This window comes from Necator americanus, chromosome V, assembly GCF_031761385.1.
Source record: "Necator americanus strain Aroian chromosome V, whole genome shotgun sequence".
NCBI lineage: Eukaryota > Metazoa > Nematoda > Chromadorea > Rhabditida > Ancylostomatidae > Necator > Necator americanus.
The window spans coordinates 1,764,296-1,785,179 of NC_087375.1; the positions used below are offsets into that span (position 1 = coordinate 1,764,296).

The following is a 20,884-nucleotide window of genomic DNA, read 5'->3' on the forward strand; positions in this document are numbered from 1 at the left end:
TGGTTCAAAACCGCTCCAGTTCCAACCAAGCATTTCATTCTTCCGAGGTCCATAAATTGGTGCTGGATTTCTCTGGAAGGAATGAAAAACACGACTTGATTTATCGCCTAGCTCCAACTGTTCATGTAGATACGAACTCATAAACCTCAAACGAAGTCTGAATTGAACTCGAAAGCGTAGGTGAATCCTCGTAGAGGTTGATGAACTCCCTTTAGTATTTAATGGAACGTTTGACGTCACATTAACCAGCTTCTCTGTCTTCTTCCATTCTTAATGTTCGCTCACGATGGTGACGGAAGCTTTCTGCCTTCTCTTTGACAATGTCCGTCCGCCTACTGGTCCCATTACTGCCGAAAAATATACAGTTAGACTCAAAAATTAATTCTTCCTAACTTTATCCAGAAAAGGATAAAACTTTTCCTTCTCGAATCCCACTAAAAGGTTGGTTATTCACATTTTACAAGATTTTTCAAGAATGATCAAAATTCTTCAAAAAACTAGACATCTATAGAATATTTTTTAAATCAAACCTTATTTGCAGTATGTATCCAAATCTCTCCCGAATTCCTGCAGAAATCCAAGGATAAACGAAAAAAATGAGGGCCCATCACATTTTGGGGGGAATTGTATACCCATTGCTGCAATTTGGGCCAGCCATCCACCATTTAATCCCCATCATCATCTTTTTTTTTAAATATATTTTTATGCAAAATTATGCATGGACATGCATGAATTTAAATTAATTTAAAATATTGTCGACTTGCTAGTATAGATAAATAATGTTCCTCAGCGCCTGAGAAAAGTCATTTATTCAGGACTCCAAGCAAGTGTACACATGATTTTCTAAGCATGGAATAAAAAATACATTGATATCAATGTATTTTCCAGCATAACGTCTGGAACGAGTTGATTTTGCGAAGAATTCAAGCGAATTTCACGAATCTGCTGTAAATCAACGAGCGTAACTTCTCAATCAATTTCTGTCGCTTCCTCTAAAATATGTAATTTCTGGAATGGGATATGAGGTACCCAATACATCCATACAGATACAACCTACCTTCGTTGACATTGGCTTAACGGGGACCGGTTTCTTCTCGTACTGCGTGCTCTCTCGTTTGACGGCGGCAGATTTAGTTGATCCAGAAGGTGATGGTCTTGATTTTATATCAATGTAGTAGTAGTTCGAGTACGATATTGTGTGAAATAACTAAATTAAATCAGGTCAGACGAGTTAATATCCTTACCGGAGAACTTGTAAACTTGGCCTGAAAACCTGAAAAACATTTTTTTGTATGCTATGTTTTGCATTTTTTTCATTTTTTCGTATAAGAGGCATAATTTTTTCTATTTTTGATTAATTTTCAGAAATACTGCACCAACAACCAACATTAAAATTTGAACTGAAAGCCTTAAAACAAAAGGTAAAGCCACAAAAATATGTTATATATAGTATATGCAGATCTAAAAAAAGAGAAAAGATTTATATTCAAAAAAAAAATTCATACAAAAGTATATATATATATATATATATATATATATAGTATGTTGAAACAAATTTAGTAACAAACGAAACATGATAGGTAAGTATATCGTAGTATTTGTTAAAGCTCTTTTTTTTGAATAAACATATCCATCATATGTTATGCCCTGGACCTAACGTTACTTACGATGAACCAACGCTACCGGCTACATTCGCATTCCGCCCCGGTAACACTATTTTTATTGGCAGGGTATCACAAAATTGACGTAGTGTCAAAAAATGATTTCGAAAAAAAAAAACATAGAGTTATTGGTGTAGATCACGAAAGTGATGTTGTTGTTTCTTGTTATTGTTGTCGTGTTTGTTGTTGTTTGTTTGTTTCCCCCATTGTTTCAAGGCTTTCAGACCAAATTTCAGCTCCATGACTTCGCTCAAATTCCCCCTAATCGTCTTTTAAGAAAAAAAAAACAGCGCGGGAGCCGGATTACTTTCTACCAGGAATGTTAGAATACGTCACGCTTTCACACGCATCAATTACCTCAGCACCCTTTTCATTACTTTTACATGAATAGACTGCTCAGAAGAGATCTTATCGATTCTCGACCACTCGCTCCAGGATGCGTCCCGTGCACAAGGTTGAGTCGCTCCTACTTATCTCGTAGGAACGAACGCCGTTTTCCTGGCCTTTTTTCGGGAAGATTAAAGGAAAATGAGCGAGGTCATGCTCGTTCCTGCAATGTACACCTCAAACTATGTTTTTCATCACATTTTCACACTACGTCAATTTCCTGAACAGAACCAATTGAGCAGAATTTTTGTTGAACAGAGAGAAACATTAGAAACTGGGAAGACATACTAAAAGTAATTTATATTAGAAAATTTACAATTAAAAATTAAATTTTAAACTAAATTTAAAAGAGTTCCAGAACTATCTTGTAACAATTCATCCAAACCCTTAAACATACAATCCATTATTTTATTACTAAGAGAGACATCATACAATTGACTAATATTTGTTATTTATTATTCAGTACATTACTTCTTCCATAATTATCGTATACTTAAAGGTCTCTCCACGAAAAGTGTGGTTAAGGGTGTAGATCATGATTATGAGTGTGTTTGGGCACGATTTACCCTAATTGTCCTAAAAGAACAGCGTGAGGAACGGCTTCCGAGCTCGAATTTCCCTACGAGGCACCTGTTAACCCCGCTATTGCATACGAGTCGGTTCCCTTCAACCTTCGGTCTATCTATTGTTTTTGGCTGAATACAACCTGATGAAACCTTACTAATTATCGTCCTCCCTGACAAACGTGGAGCGTGTACAAGGATGGTGCGTTGTTCCGTGCATCGTAGGGAAAAACGTACAAGAAGGAGAATTCGTTCCATTCTTCAGGAAAGAATACAAGGAAGCGAGCGTGAACACGCTCGTACTCATTACATACTCACTTCTAATCGTATTTTTTCGGGGTGAGATCCCAACATCGTCAATTTCCTGATGTGCTAGTGTAATACTTAATATTCCAACAGCAATTTCATCTAGATGATGGCTATCTACTTTATTCTGCAGCTTAAACAAACAAAATAAACCTACCGGTTCTCTGGATATGCTTGACGCACACACATTCACAATCATCCCAAATTGTTCCGCAAAACTGCTTTATACAGAGGAACGCGATCGATTCGATAGGCTCTAAAAGTGTTTTTATAAAAAAAAAGGAAAACGATACCAGAAAACCACTCCTTCCACGAAATTCTGAATTTAATCACTTCGTAATCATTTCTAATTGTTTTAAGGGCATCAGCCCACGAATCTGAGGTGGTACAGATTTCAGGTAGAGTATTCGTATACTCGGGATAGTAGATTATGGAGAGGGGTGTGATTCCGTCCATTTCTTCCTAATTGCCGTAAGAAAACGGCCCGGAAGATGAGGAGCGTGCACAAGGCTGGCGCGCTGCAATCAAACTTCTTGTAGAAAATAGTGCGCCGGAACGCTCGAAGCCGTATCTTCTGGGCCGTTTTCTACGGTAATTAGGAAGAAATGAACGGAATCACCCTTCTCTACGATCTACGATCCCGTATACGAATACTCCACCGGAAGTCCATACCACCTCAGATTCGTGGTATGCTGCCTTTAATCTAACTGGACATATTGACAGTTGACGTTCAAAAAACAGCAGAAGTGAACGGTACAAAATCCCGACTCTCTCGCAGCAGTCATTTTTTTTCGGAAAGCATAGCGTTTCGGATCGTGATGGGACCATCCATCGCAAATTGCAACGATGAATGGTGCTACCAAGGCCACTCCCTCGATCCTAACCGCTACGCTTCATCGCACCGTTTCGAGCGCAGCCGCTTACCTCATTTCACCGAACTTCATATTGTTTTGACCCGATTAGGTACATACGTGGCGAGTAACATAGAAATCAGGGAATTTTGCAACGCGACCTTCAGTTCAAGGAAAAGAAAATGAAAATAAATTCAGAAAGTTCGAAAGAAAATTCAGAAAATTCAAAACGAAGAGCTCTCGTCACGCTCCATTTCTGCAACGCCATGTTTAATGAAGATTTTGGGAAATACTAATCCATTAAGACACGATTTAGCTTGGTAAAAACAAAGAACATGAACCTGACTTTGATTTTTTTCTTCCTACAAATAGAAAAATAAAAAACCTCTTTCAAAAATCCAGCGTCACATCATCTTCTTTATTTAGTCAACAGATTCAAGGAAGCAAATTTCGATCTATGCTTTAGATTCCACGAGACCGCTCGATTTGTGTTCAATTTGCGACGGGAGTCCACGAAAGAGGAAGTTTGAGCAGGAAAAGTGGATGAATTGCTGCGACGGACGTGTTACGGAAGAAAATATGCGCGCCGATAATTATGTTCCCTGAAGGGATGCGATGTGTTTTTGATTGCTACCTGGAAGAACATCGATGAAGCATTAAACGTCTGGAGGAACATCGGTCAAGCAGCAAAAGCTAGCGTATTACGGTAAGGTGGGGAAAGATTGGCTAAAGGTGTTCGCATGCTGCTGTTGACTGTCATGGACCACCAATTCTGCAATTATTGGGCATATATATTGCCCCTAATGAGGAGTTCTTTCAAGGATACCGAGATCTTTTTTTTTCTTTTTGGTCACGCACAAATGAATTTTGAAATAGGAGAATTCGATGAGAATTTATAAAAGAAATGACGTTTCCCACACCAAAGTCCGAAGGAGTTCGAATGGAAAACTATTCCACCAAGAATAGTACCGACAGTTATAAATATAATGATATATAGCGACATTTTCCCCATCTGATTATTATTTGTTCATCAGACTTTAAAAATCATTTGGACGAGAAAAATATGAATTCAGTAAGGGCGCACAGGGCTTCAAAGAAGCGTATTTTTCCTCGTGGATTTGAATTCCTGGCTTGAATTGCAAATTTTGATAGAGATGTTTTTAATATCTATTTTCTAATGAAAATAAAATAAAAATGATAGATGAAATAAAAATGGAAGAGGATTGTAGAAAATAAAGGACAACATATTTTAGATTGTAGACGTTCCATTTGGGTAAGTTATGGAAAATAACGGAATTGTAGAATACTGTATCACTTCACTTCTAGAATGACACCGTAGGTCTTTCAAACTACGCTCATCTCTTAAAAATTCATTGGAACTTTTTTTGTACTTAAAGGAAGGTCTATTCTTAGAATTTGCTGAGCCACTGAAGCAAAAACGGGACATGTGTTCGTAAATAACAACGACTGAGGAGTTATTACCCGGCAAAACAAGCGAAGCATAGCGATATCATCTCAAGTGGAAGTAAAAATAGGGCTCTCGGCTCAATTTTATGGATGAGGCGACTCTATATAAGATTTCCTTCAGTGTCCCCTACTTTGTGCTTGTCTTTCTTTTTTACTTATTCTTCATTCATAGTCACTTCAAAATTTCTCAGCAAATCATGAATCCAGCACGCAACCATAAACTTCACGTTAAGGAAAAACTGAAGAATTGGGAATTCAGGACTAAAATGGACCCAACATATACAACCTCCTATGTAAGTAGAAAAAAACCACCGTACTGAAAATTCCTACGCGAAAAGATCTAAATATTGTAACGTAAGTTAAAGGGAATTTGTTAATGAACAATGCTAATGTAATAAATTCATTGTAAATATATTATGTTATTACTATCCAGCAACAAAATCGTAGAGTTCTTAATAACTTTCCTGGATGGAAATGAAAGCCAAAAAACCCTAACGATGACCTAAGAGGTGGTGGATTCAGCAGAGAAACGCGGAAAACTCGGAATACCGTAAAAAGTGTCCAGAAAACCTAATGAATATTGAGGAATTAACATTACTTAGAGATATAAGTGTTCATACATGAACCGAATTCATATACATATTCATGAATTCTTATTAACTACACAACTTTAAAACCAAAACACAATTTATAATTGTGAACAGCTCCTTCCCGAGCCACCGTAACAGCTCATGTGAAGCCGTGCATCTGAACGCCTAGCAACAATTTATATAGCGAATTGTTCGCGCGAAACCTAGTCCCTAGTGTTCATACAAAAAAAAACCTGAAGATTTCACCAGCAAACCAAACTAATATGCAATAATTCCTCTCAGATACTATTCCAAATGAAATAAATACTCTTCAGGAAAAAGAAAAAAGAACAGATAGTTGCATTACCTCCACAACAGTGAGCAAAATGAAGCTTTCGTTGTGTGTGGCGGCCGAGGATCAATAAGGTGCCGCACTCGGCGTTCCTCACTAAAAAGGTGCATAAAACTTTCAGTAATGAGCACTTCACTACCGTAATAGAAATATTCAGATGTTACACAAAACAATATAATTTATTTATCTTTTTTCTTTCAAAGAGGATATAACGACAAGAGTTAACAATGGAGTTCATCAACAGATCATCACTTCAGCTCTATAACATCCATACGACTAGGGGTTCAAGCTGAAATAGCGTAGCAATGATGTCCTAGTAGTAAGACCTAACAATAAAAAACAAAGAACAAAAGAAAAAAAACTATGCAACTATTAAAAAAAAAGAATGCAGGAATGACATTACTCCATTTTAAGCCTTATTTTGTACATCACCCAGCTCACAACGAACAAAATCGACTATCTCTGCCTGGTGTCCGCTGACGTAATCGTAGACAGTTTGAGATGGATTCAACATGAATGCTTGTCGCAAAAGTGCCGTTTCATCCTCGTCAATTATTGGTGTCTACAATTGGATTACAGTACAGAATGTGCAATATTATTACAGTAAAAAGAAAATGTAAGTTGTTCTCAACGATGGAAATGAGATCGTTATAGTAAATAGCGGATACGACTTTCACGACTTTAGCCAGCGGAGCGACCTTGACGTCGTTAAGCATAGTTTATAACAACAAGAAAAGTAGTTTATCTTCAAGACGCGCTCCAGGGACACTATCTCCCGAACTCTGAGATACGTTCTGCGAAAAGCGTACAAGGTTTCTATGTGTGGCTAGGAAAATTCAAATTTGGATCACCAAGAGATCAAAATAGACTTGTCATTACTTTTTAAGCACTGGACTTTTCTTCCAAAACACACGTCATTCTAAATGCTACCTCGTTATAGTAAACTCAGTATCAACTCAACTAGTATCAGGAAAGACTATTCAAATAGCCAATAGAAGGAAAACTTTCGTATCTGGACAAGGTCGTTCCCCAAGGAAATACTTCAACTTGTCCAGATGCGAAGATTTTCCTTCTATTATCCATTTCAATAGTTTCTTTTCTGATTTCGAAGCAGAAAAATGATCCAGAGCTTTTAATCCCACTTCGATTTTATTCGGAAGCACTTCTCCTATACGAAACCAATTTCCAAGAAAAAAAGATTCCCCTCAAAGCTCCAAGCTCTGTAAACATTCGGCGTACGTACTCCTTAAAATATGAAACCCCGTTTCATTTAAGTTCTTACTCCCTAAAATTTGTTGTGATGAAGCGATATCGAATATGCTAAGTTGAAACGACCCCTCCAAGTGGCGAAACCTAACCAGCGGCATATAGAAGTGCAGAGATACGTCATTGCAGTCGATGGATTCAAACTTTCCCAGAAATTCTGAGCTATATACATTTAAAAAATTAAGAATATTTTAGATAAACAGCTGCGAGTAACGAAGAAGTAACTTTCTAAATACACATCTCACCAAAAGGATAAAAAACTGAAATCTAGAAACGAACCTGCACTTCTGCGAAATCATTCAGCTCGTCTTTAGTTTCTTCAGTGATCTCCTTCTGTTTCTCCACTTTTACCGTTTGCGAAGGCTCGCCTAGTGTCTCCGACCTCATTCCTATCACATGCTGTAATGAGAGAGACACTAAAGACGCTGGATGAATATGATAGCGATATTAAAATAATCAAAAAAGTGAGCATCAAAGAGAGAATAGATGTTTTGCATGCGGCGCAGTCCTCCGTGAGCATTTGGATTTTGAACTCTCACACATGATAGCAGAAAATAGAGAAAATTAGGTAACAGATAGAAAATATAAAAATTAAAAAGACCATGTGGACACATTATGGTAACGGTCTCTGTTGTAGGTTCTATTTTAGAAAGAATTTCCAGTAAAGCAAACTAGATGATTTTGTAAAGCTAGGTGAGGATCCCTGATTCACCGACGACTCGATAAAAAAAAATACAAGTTGCAAAGAGCATATGGAGTATATGAGTATGTGAGTATATAAAGTAGTATATGAGTACGGTATGATATCGAGTCAGTAATTGGGATCCATATGGAACCTCTCGAAAAGACTCAACAAAGGCGGACCTACAAGAACCAGGTTATGCAAAGCTGAAGACTATAGTGCTGTCATGACGTAGACATGTGAGTTATAGATCCGGAGAGAGATTTCTGCAAAAGATATCCAGAATTACCTAATATAAACATAAGAGACATTCAACTACAGAAATTCCACTTCACGATGGCAATAGAACACCAATCTTTCAACTACATACACTTTAAAATATATGCGAGTCTGTCGCATAAATGAACCTCTGAATCTGAACCTGAATGACAAATGTGCTTCTCGGAGACCATTACAAACATGTCCCTGCAGCCTCTTCTTCACTTTACTGTGTCATTCCCGGTAGTGTGGAAAAAAGTGAGAAAACTAACATCGGAGACTCTGCCACCTCTCTTGGACACATTTAAAGACATCACCCCACGGATCTGAGGTGATACGGATTTCAGGTGGAGTATTCGTATACGGGATCGTAGATTAAGGAGAGGGGGTGATTCCGTCCATTTCTTCCTAATTGCCGTAAAAAACGGCCCGGAAGATACGGCTTCGAGCGTTCCGGTGCGCTATTTTCAACAACGGGTCCAATTGGAGCGTCCAGCCGTGTGCACACCCGCATCTTCCGGCCCGTTTTTTACGCCAATTAGCAAGAAATCGACGGAATCACCCACCTCTACATAATCTACGATGTTAATTTACCGTATACGAATACTCCACCTGAAATCTGTACCACCTCAGGTTCGTGGAGTGATGCCTTTAAGGTTGATGCACCGCATTATCCTAGTCTAATTGCAGACTACCAATCCATTTCAAATTCTTTGGAGGTGACCGCCTACCTTTAGGTGCTGCCTCTTAGTTTGGAAGTGATACTGAGCTTATATCATATAAATACAGTACAAAAATATACCTGACAAATCTGTGCGCCAAGTTTTTCTGTAGGAAACATCCCTTCAGTGGCAGCTCTTCGGAGTGCAATCACTGAGACAAATTTGCCCATGTTAACAGATGGAGATCCGTCTGAGAGCACATAAAATACTTGTGATAACTTCAAAAAAGAAACTTAATAAAGCTTTTAACAGAATTGGCAATATAGCTGAACTTGTGTAACGCAGAAGGATTCTAAAATTTTGCAAAACAAAACCTCGTGGATGGGCAGCAGAGTGCAGTGATGAACCACTTGGGGCATACAAGGCCATAATTTTCCGAACAGTTATGTTTTCTCCCAGTTTACCAACAGTCATTGCAACGATCTCACTTAGAGGTTTGCCACTCGTATCAGTCAAGGCATTGAGATCTGCAAAGATATAACGATAAAGCGGAAAATGATTAGAGACCCTAATATATTCACGACGATACATGATCTTAGGATCACTGTCACCCGATATAAACGCGAGGTTCTGTTCCTTTTTTTCTTCGGGAGCAATGGTAACACTTGCATTTTTAGTGTTTTGGGTACGAAAATAACATGTTTCACAACGCATCATCATTTTGTCCGAGTCACATTTCAGGATTTTACTCCCTTCCTTGTTCAGCTTTATATATTATAGCTGTAAAATAATATTTATATTGTACTAAAACAAAGGCACAACTATTGCATACACTTGGACGCACCTATGGTATTCAAAATTGGGGTTAGATCAAATAAATTTTTGCATTTAGACTGCTAATTCTTTTAGTTTCAAAAAGCAAATCCTCATACATCATACTTCTTGGAATTTTCGGGCCTCTTGTTGGCTTGCTATATAGTCTAGTTTGGGGTCACCAGTGGTGGTATAAACAATAACGAAATACTCTAACGTATCTCATGATGAGAATTTTTAATTTGTCATATCAGACATGGATTTTTTATTTTAATGACGAAAATATAATCATCAATAGGAGTTTACAACTAAGTACGACATTTGGATGCCTGAAAGATACAAAGGGATACCAATGTATACTCATATGAAAGATATAACATAGACATAGACAGAGAACCTCGTAATACACATTTCGAAACAACTAGAGCCGCGCTTTGTTCCCCACACAAATATTTGAGCAGCAGAGGTGGGAACCCTCTTACAACTCATACAAAGATAGCAAGACCTAGAATACAAACCCCTAAAAAATGGGATTGAACAAAAATTCCATAACATACCAAGATTCACTGAAACAATCTTCTCAGGCGAACTTTTCGGTGCATTCTTTCGAGCGTAGTCCATGACCGATGCTACCAACTTCTCGAGCTTAAAAGTAGCAACATAATATACGCCTAATTCTCTGTTATGATCTGGATAGAAAAGGTCGTTGCTGTATGAGTACGCCCAATTAGTAATCGTTCACGAAGAAAGAATGAAAAAAATCCCTGAATTGGACTCTTTAGGCGAACAATTATCTTTCACAATTTCTTTCAAGATCGTTCGACTCAGGTCGTCAATCAAAAAGTCCTTTCTCTATAAGATAAAAGCTGCCGCTGAGATAGCTTTTTGTTCTCAGATACTGGACAACACAGACAGAACAGAACACACACACACAAACAGAACGCCTCAGTAACGTAACGGTACAGTGGAGAAAGCGGTTGGAACTGAGCATTTCTTGTTCCAGTTTGCGATGGTCCCAACAACTGGAACAAAAAAATCCTCGCTCGATCCTAACCGCCGCGCTCCACCGCACCTCTTCGATCGCAGTCGCCTATGCAGCTGCACTCTGTTTCATGCCGTTTTGACCTTACTATAACAAGATAGCACAGCAAAAAAAAAAACATTTTGGAAAAATAACACATAAAAGCTTACCAACATTTTGAAATTATCGCCTCGTGAGACGAAATCTGTCTCGCAACTCAATTCAACAATTACAGCAACCGAATCCGTGGACTGGACAGCAACTAGACCATGATTCGTTGTTCGACTGCTGAGCCTGAACATCAACATTCATAATAGCAACGAAAGAAAAAAAACCAGTGCTCAGAAGAAACTGATTGCATGTTTCCCTGAATGCTTACACAGTGATTAGTGCTTCACAAACTGGAACTATGTTAACCCTTTCAACTCCCTAACTGGATCCTATTCATCTATCGCTTTGAAACGGTGAGTCTTCTCCGAGCAAAATTCAGCTGAGATACTGGTCCAAAAGTAATTTTATACTATCAAAAACTTTCGAACGAACAGCGGTACAACTTCAGTACCAATCTTAAGGGAGAAAATCTAATTCCAAAGATTTTCTACTGTTTCCAATCTCAAATATACGTATGACTGCATAATTATATACATATATTCGAAATATGTAGACGACAATGTTGGTTTGCACCTACAAATTTTCTTCCCTTCATGGGATACTAGAACCCTAAGTTTTTTCTGTAGGAGTTTCTGCCTAATACTATCAACCCCAAGACATTATGTCTCGTGGCGTGCTTTCCTGAGTCCTTCGTATCCTACAGAACAAACAAGCACGCAAGGTCCACTGGACCAAAAAGAAGCCGATGGACCAAAGAGCTGGAAACCTATTCAAATCTCGCGAAATGCTAATTTCTTTGTTCATAGATCATCACCATAAAAAGCTATTCACAAAATCTAGCAGCATATTGGATTTAAATACATTTGAAACATCTCTGCCATTCCAGGCCACTGTACCGAATCTGCTGTTACTATTTTCGCAGAACACGGCTTTACAAAGATGATGACAAAGTTGAACAGAATCCAGATACTGCAGCTGGTCGTTGCCTTGCAACAGTTGAGTCGCTGAAGGTTACGGCCACGGAACCACGGGAAATTTATTATAGAGAAGAAACGACTAGGTACAGATAACCATACATGTAATATATACTAGTAGATAAAACGAACTTTATTATAAAACAAAAAGATTTCCAGATCATAGAGGACTAACTTAGCTGCTTTAGCCCATCCTTCGGTCCGAGCCTGCTCCTTCAACCATTTCTCTGCATCTGCTAGATTTTCAGGCCCAAATTTAACCAGAGCTTTACGGCAATTAACGTAGCTGTATCCAGTTCGCTTCCTTAATTTCATCAGAGCCTAAACATAATGATTAATAGCAATGGACCAGACAAAAAACACGACACGTTACGCCAAGAAATCAATCCTTCCCACCTCTTTATCCACGCTAACTGCTGCTGGAGCTGCAGAGCTTAGAATTCGACTGATAACGAACGGCTTCACTGAGCTGTTCAGCACTTGTCGAAGCATTATGAACCCAGCAGTTCTTAAGAACTAAAATTTACACTAGAACTTGTCATCGTAATTAGAGTCCGGACCAAAAACAATCCGGGTAAAAATCAGCGCAAAATTCCAGGAATGTTACCCTGGCAAATCTGCGAGATGGCAAGGCGTAATCCCACTGCTTTATTGTGTAACCACAGAATGCACGCAGAGAAGGCGTAGGCGCGTCAGAACTGTCATTTCATTTCGTTGAAAAAGTCCTGAGAGCTGTGACGAGGCTGTAATCGTGTAGAAGCAGATACATGGATACAAAATGTTGTTAGTCCTCGATTAGTGAGGAAATCCAGTATGGAATCATCGGTAACGATGACTTAGTGGAGAAGATGGTCGGATATGTCATTGAGACTTGTGTGAAGCTCATTGATTGATCTGCTTGAGCCAAGACTGGAGGCCAACGTTTCGGGATTATCGTCTTCGTCCGAGCCTGGGAAAATCAACGCCATCAGTGATTTATTCTCTCTAGCGCCTTATTACCCTACGGAAAGCATTCAAACGTTAAGTGAACTCAAAGGATAACAAATCGTCTAGCGCTTACCTCATTTCCTGGAAGTTGTTGACGTAACCGACCATCATGTACCCAAGTTATGAGTCACAAGGGTTTTTATAGGGACCTGACGCCCCGCCCCGTAGATCGAAACCCGCACAGATCATAATGAGGAGGGTCCAGTTCGTTTGTGATCGCAACGCGGTCATCCTTTCCGTTCTTTTTTCGACATTTGGCAGTTATCCAGAATGCCTCTAGTGTTTTGCGCGCTGTAATCTCGGACTCGAAAGATATTATAGTAACTTCTGCCTTTATATAGGAGTTTTCAAGCGTTGGTGGGCTGCGAATGAGATGGAAAGCATAGACTTCGGAATGCTGCTTTCCTGGAATACACAATCCATCTACCCTCAACCACATTGAAATTCAAAAATCCAGTCAATGCGTCGCTGTGTAATTTTCAGCCGCTTTTTTTCTGTTCTAAGGATTTAATTTGTTCTCATCAAACAAAATATAAAAGTAGTCATCAACGTGCTCTCTTCAAGTATTCATGACTTTCTCTCAGTGCTTCCAGTGGAGCGAGCGGTAGGATCAAGGTGGGACCATCACCACCTCACTCAGAATGAAGCGATTAGCACTGTTAGTGAGAGTTCTCCTTGATCTCTCACCCTCTGTACTCCAAGGGTCCTTCCGCTACGCTACAGTTCACGTCGGTCCCACCTCGATTCCAACGGCTGTCTCCAACGCGCCATTTCGAACGCAACCGCGTACGCAACTGCACTGTCCTTCATGTCGTTTTGAGTCTACTATAGTCGGGTCAAAACGACATGAAACACGGTGCAGCTGCGCAAGCGGCCGCGCTCAGAGCGGAGCGGTGGAGCGTAGCGGTTGGAATCGTGTAAGGATCCACGCTACCGCCACACACCTCTGCTGTTCGCCATGGTCCCACCTCGATTCCAACCGCTGTCTCTACCGCACCGCTCCCGAGCGCGGCCGCTTGCGCAGCTGCACCGTGTTTCATGTCGTTTTGACCCGACTACATGTTTTAAAAGAAGCCCGAGAACTACCGTAAGACGAAATCTTTATTTACTGTAGACGCGTAAGGTGCATTTATACTTTTCACTTGGCAAAAAGGCAGTGTTCATCGTCGCTGATGTATTCGTGAGTGGTGAAATCAAACGCGTCCTCCAGTGCACTTTCCCATCGATACGAATGCGCTCTTTTCACATGATCGGATTCGGAGGAGGTGAGAATTTCGAGAAGTGGTTCAATTCTGGAAAAAAAAGTTTGTATAGCTAAAATATCAGATATTTTCGTGAAATTTTCAACACTCACCCAAGTATAACTGCTTGTTTATGATGTTTACGAAACAATCTTTTCAAATCTTCCAGTCGAAAATCTGTTTTTCTGTGATCAACTCGAGCATAGTAATAGCTGCGGAAGATCTGAAAATCCTTGCTGATTACATATCCGTGAACAATCAGTTTAACAATGTGATCCATATTGATCCTCATGATTTATTGTTTTATTCCTGTTTTATTCCTGTTATTTCGTATTTTATTGTTTTACTCCTTTTTATTTTTTTTAATACTTTCTTTTCCAAGGACAGAGGAATGCCTCATCCAGGTCCTCAGAGAGGATACTGAAGAACGAAAACAGAAGCAAATCTATCCAGAAAAGTTCCGAACGGACAAATAAACCCACCGTCATATATTTATTTCTTCTTACGCTCGGTTCAGCAGAGGAAATTATTAGATTTGATAAATCGAAGCCCACATCGTCGAAATGAATGTTCTAAACGGAAGTTTTCTTAATGATTTTTCCATTAAGTGGAATTTTTTCCAGCTAGAAATAACTCACCTCCCATTCAGTAACATCGACAAGTTCAATAGGTTGTCCACAGGAATCCTAAATTTATTACGATTACGATAATAATTTAATTATAATAATTAATTGCTAGTAAAATAGGTTTTCACGATTTTTCCACTACTTTCACAGCTGAGAAGAGGAAAAAACGGGAGAAAAGAAAACGGGAGAGTTCTCAAATACTGCAGACAAGAAATAAGCTTAGTTTAAATGGAGAATGCCCGAAAGTTGGTCAAAAAATTCAGGAGTAAAAAGAGATGGTCAGGAAACGTTTTCTCATATTTCCTCCTTGTCTTCTTTTTGAGCCTCCCGCCATCAACTGGGCAAAAAAAAATATATAGATTTTTCACATTTTACATGCTGTACTCTTTTTATCCCTGTGGCACCATATGTACCATTTGCAAAAATTTGCGACTATGGACATAATGCAAGATGAATAATGCAAAATAGGAAGAATAGGAGTAAAAAAGATTTTAAAAAAAGAAAAGTAGTGTAGAGAAGCAATTTTTGTCTAAATTGATTCGAACAAACAAAAATTTGAGCACAATCCGCTGGATAAACGGAGTACGCGGAATCCCCGAGGATTTTATCCGAAGTCCTGCGAATATTTTGGTACAGCTTGGTTCACACCGCGGTTAAGGGCTGAATCCACCTAGAAGTTCGAGAAATGCGCAGCTTACGCGAACCTTCTCCAAAATTTATCCAGAATCGTAGCCGAACATTTCAGCAGACATAAAGAGGAGGGTTATTTGATAGAATTTTGAGTTTACCTAACGCTGACTTTAAGATTTACTGCAGAAACCAAACTCCCGTGGAAAATGTAAGCATTTTTTTTCGAATAGAACAAATTATTGAAACCGAATTCTCCTTGAAATAACAATTCTGTGCTGTGAGTCGTCCATGACAGATGACACGTTCGGATGGAGCGGCCCAATCATCGTCATCCTCACTGGCCACCACTGTTTCTAGCTGCAAGGAAAAAAAATTCTGTTCTGGAAGAGATCTGTGATTCACTGTTCACAGGATAGGGATTACGGTAAGGAGAATATTTTTGGAAAAAAGCAACTACCCTTACCCTTGGCATAACCTCTTGTGGTAGAGAGAAATATTGGGCTAATTCTCCTTGCATCGCATCGTACATAATCTTCAGTAGGTGAGGTTCAACCGAGGTTTGGTAGTTTCGAATGTTGAGGTGATTTTCCTCGATTACTCGTAAGAACTGAAAAATTTAGCAGAAGATTTCATGCAAATAGTCAAAGCTCTTCTAAGGAAGTGATAGAAAATTTTTTGGCCAGTAGCCAGAACTTAAAAAAAAAAAGCGTTGTTCACCTCCGATGACATCGTTGCTGTATTGATGGCGTGTATGGATGCTATAGCTTCGGCAATCTTAAGGAATTTTTGTTAGAAAGTAAATAAATGTAAATGTAAGATAAATATAGTATAAGTAATGAAAAATAAGAGTAAATAAACCATAACAATGCATAAAATAAACATATCTAGTATTTATTATAAATAATAATACCAGCAACGAGTCGTTCTAAGCTTCTGCTCCACTCATAAAACTTCCATATTTTTGAAGATTCCAGAAATTTCGGGGCGGAAAAGGCTGATACTGGATCTTTGGAGTGGCGCATAAAATCCTACTGAGAAAATTATCCTTTTTTCCCAAAAGTTTCCAGAAGAATTGTCACAGCGTTCGAATTTCGAAAACACATTGAAATAATACAATCTTTGCGTGGTACATTTTTCGCGCTGTTTTGTTCGATATACCTCTTGGGACAGCAGGGACGTGAAGGTCCCATCGGAAAAGAAACAGTCAAAAGCAAATAAAATGCTTGTTTTTGAAACTGATTGACAAAAAAAGGTCTAAACTAGGAGGAAAAATAGAAAAAAAGAGATTAAATTCCAAAACAGCTCCACAATGTCTGAACGTATAGGATCCACATAATTAGATCTATTCAAAATCTCAAAACTCCTCACAAACTCACCACACACAACTCATTCTCCGAGAGTTGATGTGCTCTCCATCCTTTAATGAATCGAGTCACAAAAACCATATAAGAAAGACCCTGATCATCGATTCTGAACGATTGCAGGAAACGACCGCATGGTATCGGTAGACTGTTCTCGGTTATGGTTTCATGGAAGAATTTCGAGTTGAAGAAGGCAGCCTTAACGAGAAAACGATAAATTTATATGATCCTATTGTCTTAAATTTTAACTCTACTTAACATTTTTGTTTAATTGTTCATTTTATTTTATTTTTTAAATTTTATCCTTACTTAACAATACCCGCTTAGGGTTTTCATTCTAATTCTTCGTTCAGCTTCCATAAAAGAGCTCTTTGCAGAAGAAACAGTTCGATATGAGAACTAATGATGAATTGAAGTGATAGGAAAAAATCATTTGAGGAATCAAAAGAAATGGAGGACTGAACATGAGTCAAACGCAATGAATCATGAAATTTCAAGGATTTTTCGGTACAAAGTCAATACCGGAACTTCTTATCGAAATGCGAGCACAGCGTACACTTTGGTTATCTCAATAGTGTCACGCACACACCCGTTAAAATGTCATATTTTTGGATATCAAAGGGAATTTTTCATCGTTGCCCCGTCTCCTAGGAAAAGGAAGATTTTTTTGTTCAGGAAAATCAGTTAGTTTGAGCAAACTTATAAAGAATAATGATCTACTAAAGAATTGGTGAGAAAAAATGTAGAAAAAAATAGAATAAACGTACCAATTTTGCTGCTTCCGTCAAACCCACTTCTTCATCCCTTTCATCTTTCACTAAGTACACAAGATAACTCAATCCATCGCTCTGAATAAAATAAATCTGTATTAAGCAAAAGATTGTCGAGATAAAGTTTTTACGCTTAAAAAATAAAAAATATTATTTAAGTTGTTTTGGAAACTTTTGTTGGTCAATCGGATAACAGAAGAAACGGTAGTTAGTTAGTTTCTACGAGGTGCGTTACAATGCGCCACAATTGTCCACGCGCCGCGTCCACGAGCGAGCGGTCGAAAATCGATGAAATTTCCTCAGTATTCTATTTAAGTAAAACCGACGAATATTCTGCAGACCATGCACAAGGGTACGTGTTCTAACGTACCTCCTGGGAACTAACGCTGTTTCCACGCTGTTTTTCAAGACGATTGAGGGGTATCGAGCGTGCCTACGGTTATTTCCGTAATCTACAATCATTTACGTTTTCCCTCGGGTTTCCGCACCACGTCAATTTCATGACACACTGCCTTTAACAGAAACGAGGTGTTCTAAATATTATATTGTAATCGTATACACCTCACATTTATATCTATATATATATATATATATATATATATTATATTTATATCTACGAGAACGAGGGAGAAGAAAGTGATGGGAAAACTTGGGGACCCCTTTTCTTCAAAATTCACAGGTGATTACATTACAACCTAAAAGCTTAAAACTTTTAGGAGCGAAATTAAGGTAGTATTAATCAAGGTAAATTAGCTTAAATTAAGGAAAAAGTAATTAACATAAATTAATATTACAGAATTACGACTGGCAATGATACTGAGTGTATTTTTGTTGGTCTTGCAGCGATCGTTCCTTATACATTCATGCAACAAATTCTTGTATGAAATATTATAAATAATATGTGGAAATAATAATAGTAATAGTAATAATAATAATAACAATAACAATAATAACAATCGTAATTACGGAGCAATACGTAGCAATAAACCTTTTAAAAAAGATCAGTGTGTTTCACTGTGAAGCTTCATTAAAGTTAGTGCCTTTGCAAATGCGCTTAGGATAAGGTTTTTTTTCAGGAAGCCCTTTGAAGGGAACCGGAGTGCTTCTTTTCACGTTTATACGCCTCTCTAATGGATCACCTGTGTAATTTGTCATTATGAGCTGAGCGGTGGTCCTGAAAGGAGGACCATTTCCCAGCTAACGGTTTCTAGGTATACCTGGCGACATCATTTTCATCGGAAGAGTTAGGAAAAGCGGCATGGATATTGAGGTCGCGGTAAAATCACGGTACTCCTAAGATGATGTGTCCTAAAGCCGATTAGTTCGCACAAAGACGCGTTTATTTTCACGTACGGCAAATACTTTCCTTATCGGAACCAGAAAACACGAAATTCTATGAATCACACAGGCGCTCATATACACTGATGATTCTTTACAAGCGAACACTCATCAGAACTGAATTTCTAACAGCAAATTTAGAGAAACTACATATTTCAGCTATTTTTCAACAATTTGTATACGTTTGGAGATAAACTACTTCCTGAGAATTTTCTAAATAAATATTCGCAAATACCAGACAAATTCATTCTTATTAAAAATATTTTCAAATGCTGAACAAACTATTATTCATTACTTATTATTTATTTACTCTTTACAAATAGTAATAAACAATAAATGAATAATGATACATAATACCATATACAACAATAAATAAAATTTATGAGTTTAATAAATACAAAAAATATTTCAAACAGTTTGACTTGAATGAGGAGCGTTTAGAAAAATTACTATTTGAAAAAATTACCGAAAAAAAGAAGAAAAACTACATATAATAAATATAAAAATACTTCAAGATTAACTAACTTTTTTCGAAAACATTTATTATACTCTGAACTGACTCTTCCCCTTTCAATTTGAGTTGAATGAGGATCGTGTAGAAGAACTACAATTAGAAAAAATTACGGAAATAAAAGAAAAAAAAAATTAAGTGTAATAAATTTAAAAATCCTTGAAAATTAGAGGAATTTTTTAAAAAATATTTATTATACTTTGCAATGACTTTTGTCCTTTCACTTTAACTTCGATGAGGATCGTGAAGAAGAATTACTTTTGGAAAAAAATTTTACCGAAAAAAAAAGAAAAATTAAGTGCAATAAATATAAAAATACTTCAAAACTAAAGACTATTTTTTATTATTTCTTAAGCTCGGTAATAACTCTTGAAATCACGAAATTACTATTTAAGAAGAAAAATTACGGAAATGAACTAGAATTACACTTGCCTGTAGCTCAAAAGTTGTCACTCCATTAAAACTAACAACCGCTTCCGATACGGAATAATCGGGTAGCTGAAGTGCGGCAGCGACGAGTTCTGACAGTTGCATCGCGTTCTGAAATGATGTGATGCATCCGATTAAGCGCGCGTCAATCAGTTGACGAAACCCCCATCTTTCGTCGTCTTCGTTCCTTCCCCCCCTTCCCCTTCCCCCTTCCCCCCCCCCCTTCTCCACCCCGTAATATCGCTCAGGAATAAAGGTAAACAATGAGTGAGTCTACAGCACCACTCTTATCACGACCATCGTTTCCACAACTGGGCACACGGAAAGCGAGGATCGATAGAAGAATATTTAAGATAACTTCGAAACGACCCACTGATAGCAGGAATTTCTTGCACACTTTTCTTCATTACTATAAACAATATATATATATAACATAATAAATATATAATACAAAAATTATTACAAAAATAAATAATAAAATAAATAATAAATAACAATAATGTATAATAAAATAAAAAATAAAATACCATGATTACCCCTGGAATCTACATAATTGTTTTCGTGTCTGGCCTTACAAGGGCTACAAACCGTTTTTCAGATTTTTTAAAAAATAAGTCAAAATAATTAACAATAATAATCAATAATAAAGATAATTAATAATAATGAATAATTAAGATAATTAATAATAGTCAGTAATCAAAATAATTAATATTAATAACCAATGATCAAGGTAATTTTTTAAACAAAAATTATAATTTTTTTCCAACTAACTTTTCAAAATTTCGCAAACCAATTATCTCTCGTTTATGATCCTGAAAATTATTAAGAAACTGTCTTGTTTTTTTTTTTGAAGTATGCTTCTATAAACAATTTATTTTTGTACCTTTTTATTTTTTTAGACAATTATTACCATAATAAAAATAAATTTAAAAAATTCAGGTGCAAAAAAGAATGCGGTTATTTTTCATACAAAAACAAATTGTTTATAGAAGCATACTTTGAAAAAAGCAGACAATTATTTAATAATTTTTTAGGATCATAGACGAGA

At 37.5% G+C, this 20,884-nt stretch overlaps 2 protein-coding genes across 3 annotated transcripts; both read right to left on the bottom strand.

Annotated features, from left to right (window-relative positions):
• Positions 1 to 923: 923 nt before the first annotated feature.
• On the bottom strand, positions 924 to 13,970 carry RB195_012664 (uncharacterized protein; the record flags this gene model as incomplete). Of its 2 annotated transcripts, XM_064202147.1 has the most annotated exons (17): positions 924 to 992; positions 1,058 to 1,207; positions 3,075 to 3,081; positions 3,137 to 3,173; positions 6,172 to 6,252; positions 6,589 to 6,718; positions 7,702 to 7,821; positions 9,165 to 9,274; positions 9,399 to 9,551; positions 10,395 to 10,482; positions 11,029 to 11,152; positions 12,119 to 12,264; positions 12,340 to 12,451; positions 12,551 to 12,589; positions 12,774 to 12,892; positions 13,004 to 13,011; positions 13,865 to 13,970. In XM_064202147.1, 17 exons carry the CDS (start codon positions 13,968 to 13,970, stop codon positions 924 to 926), a joined length of 1,599 nt encoding a protein of 532 aa, XP_064058027.1. The 2 variants fall into 2 exon arrangements, with proteins under 2 accessions (XP_064058027.1, XP_064058028.1); XM_064202146.1 differs by lacking the exons at positions 924 to 992; positions 12,551 to 12,589; positions 12,774 to 12,892; positions 13,004 to 13,011; positions 13,865 to 13,970 and having other exon boundaries at positions 1,167 to 1,207; positions 3,075 to 3,173; positions 6,598 to 6,718; positions 12,340 to 12,435.
• Positions 13,971 to 14,068: 98 nt separating this feature from the next.
• On the bottom strand, positions 14,069 to 19,941 carry RB195_012665 (uncharacterized protein; the record flags this gene model as incomplete). The annotated part of the gene is made up of 10 exons (XM_064202148.1): positions 14,069 to 14,222; positions 14,285 to 14,394; positions 14,654 to 14,743; positions 14,810 to 14,857; positions 15,674 to 15,784; positions 15,891 to 16,034; positions 16,145 to 16,201; positions 16,804 to 16,986; positions 17,556 to 17,636; positions 19,840 to 19,941. The coding sequence occupies 10 exons, from the start codon at positions 19,939 to 19,941 to the stop codon at positions 14,069 to 14,071; spliced, it is 1,080 nt and encodes a 359-aa protein (XP_064058029.1).
• Between the last annotated feature and the right edge of the window lie 943 nt (positions 19,942 to 20,884).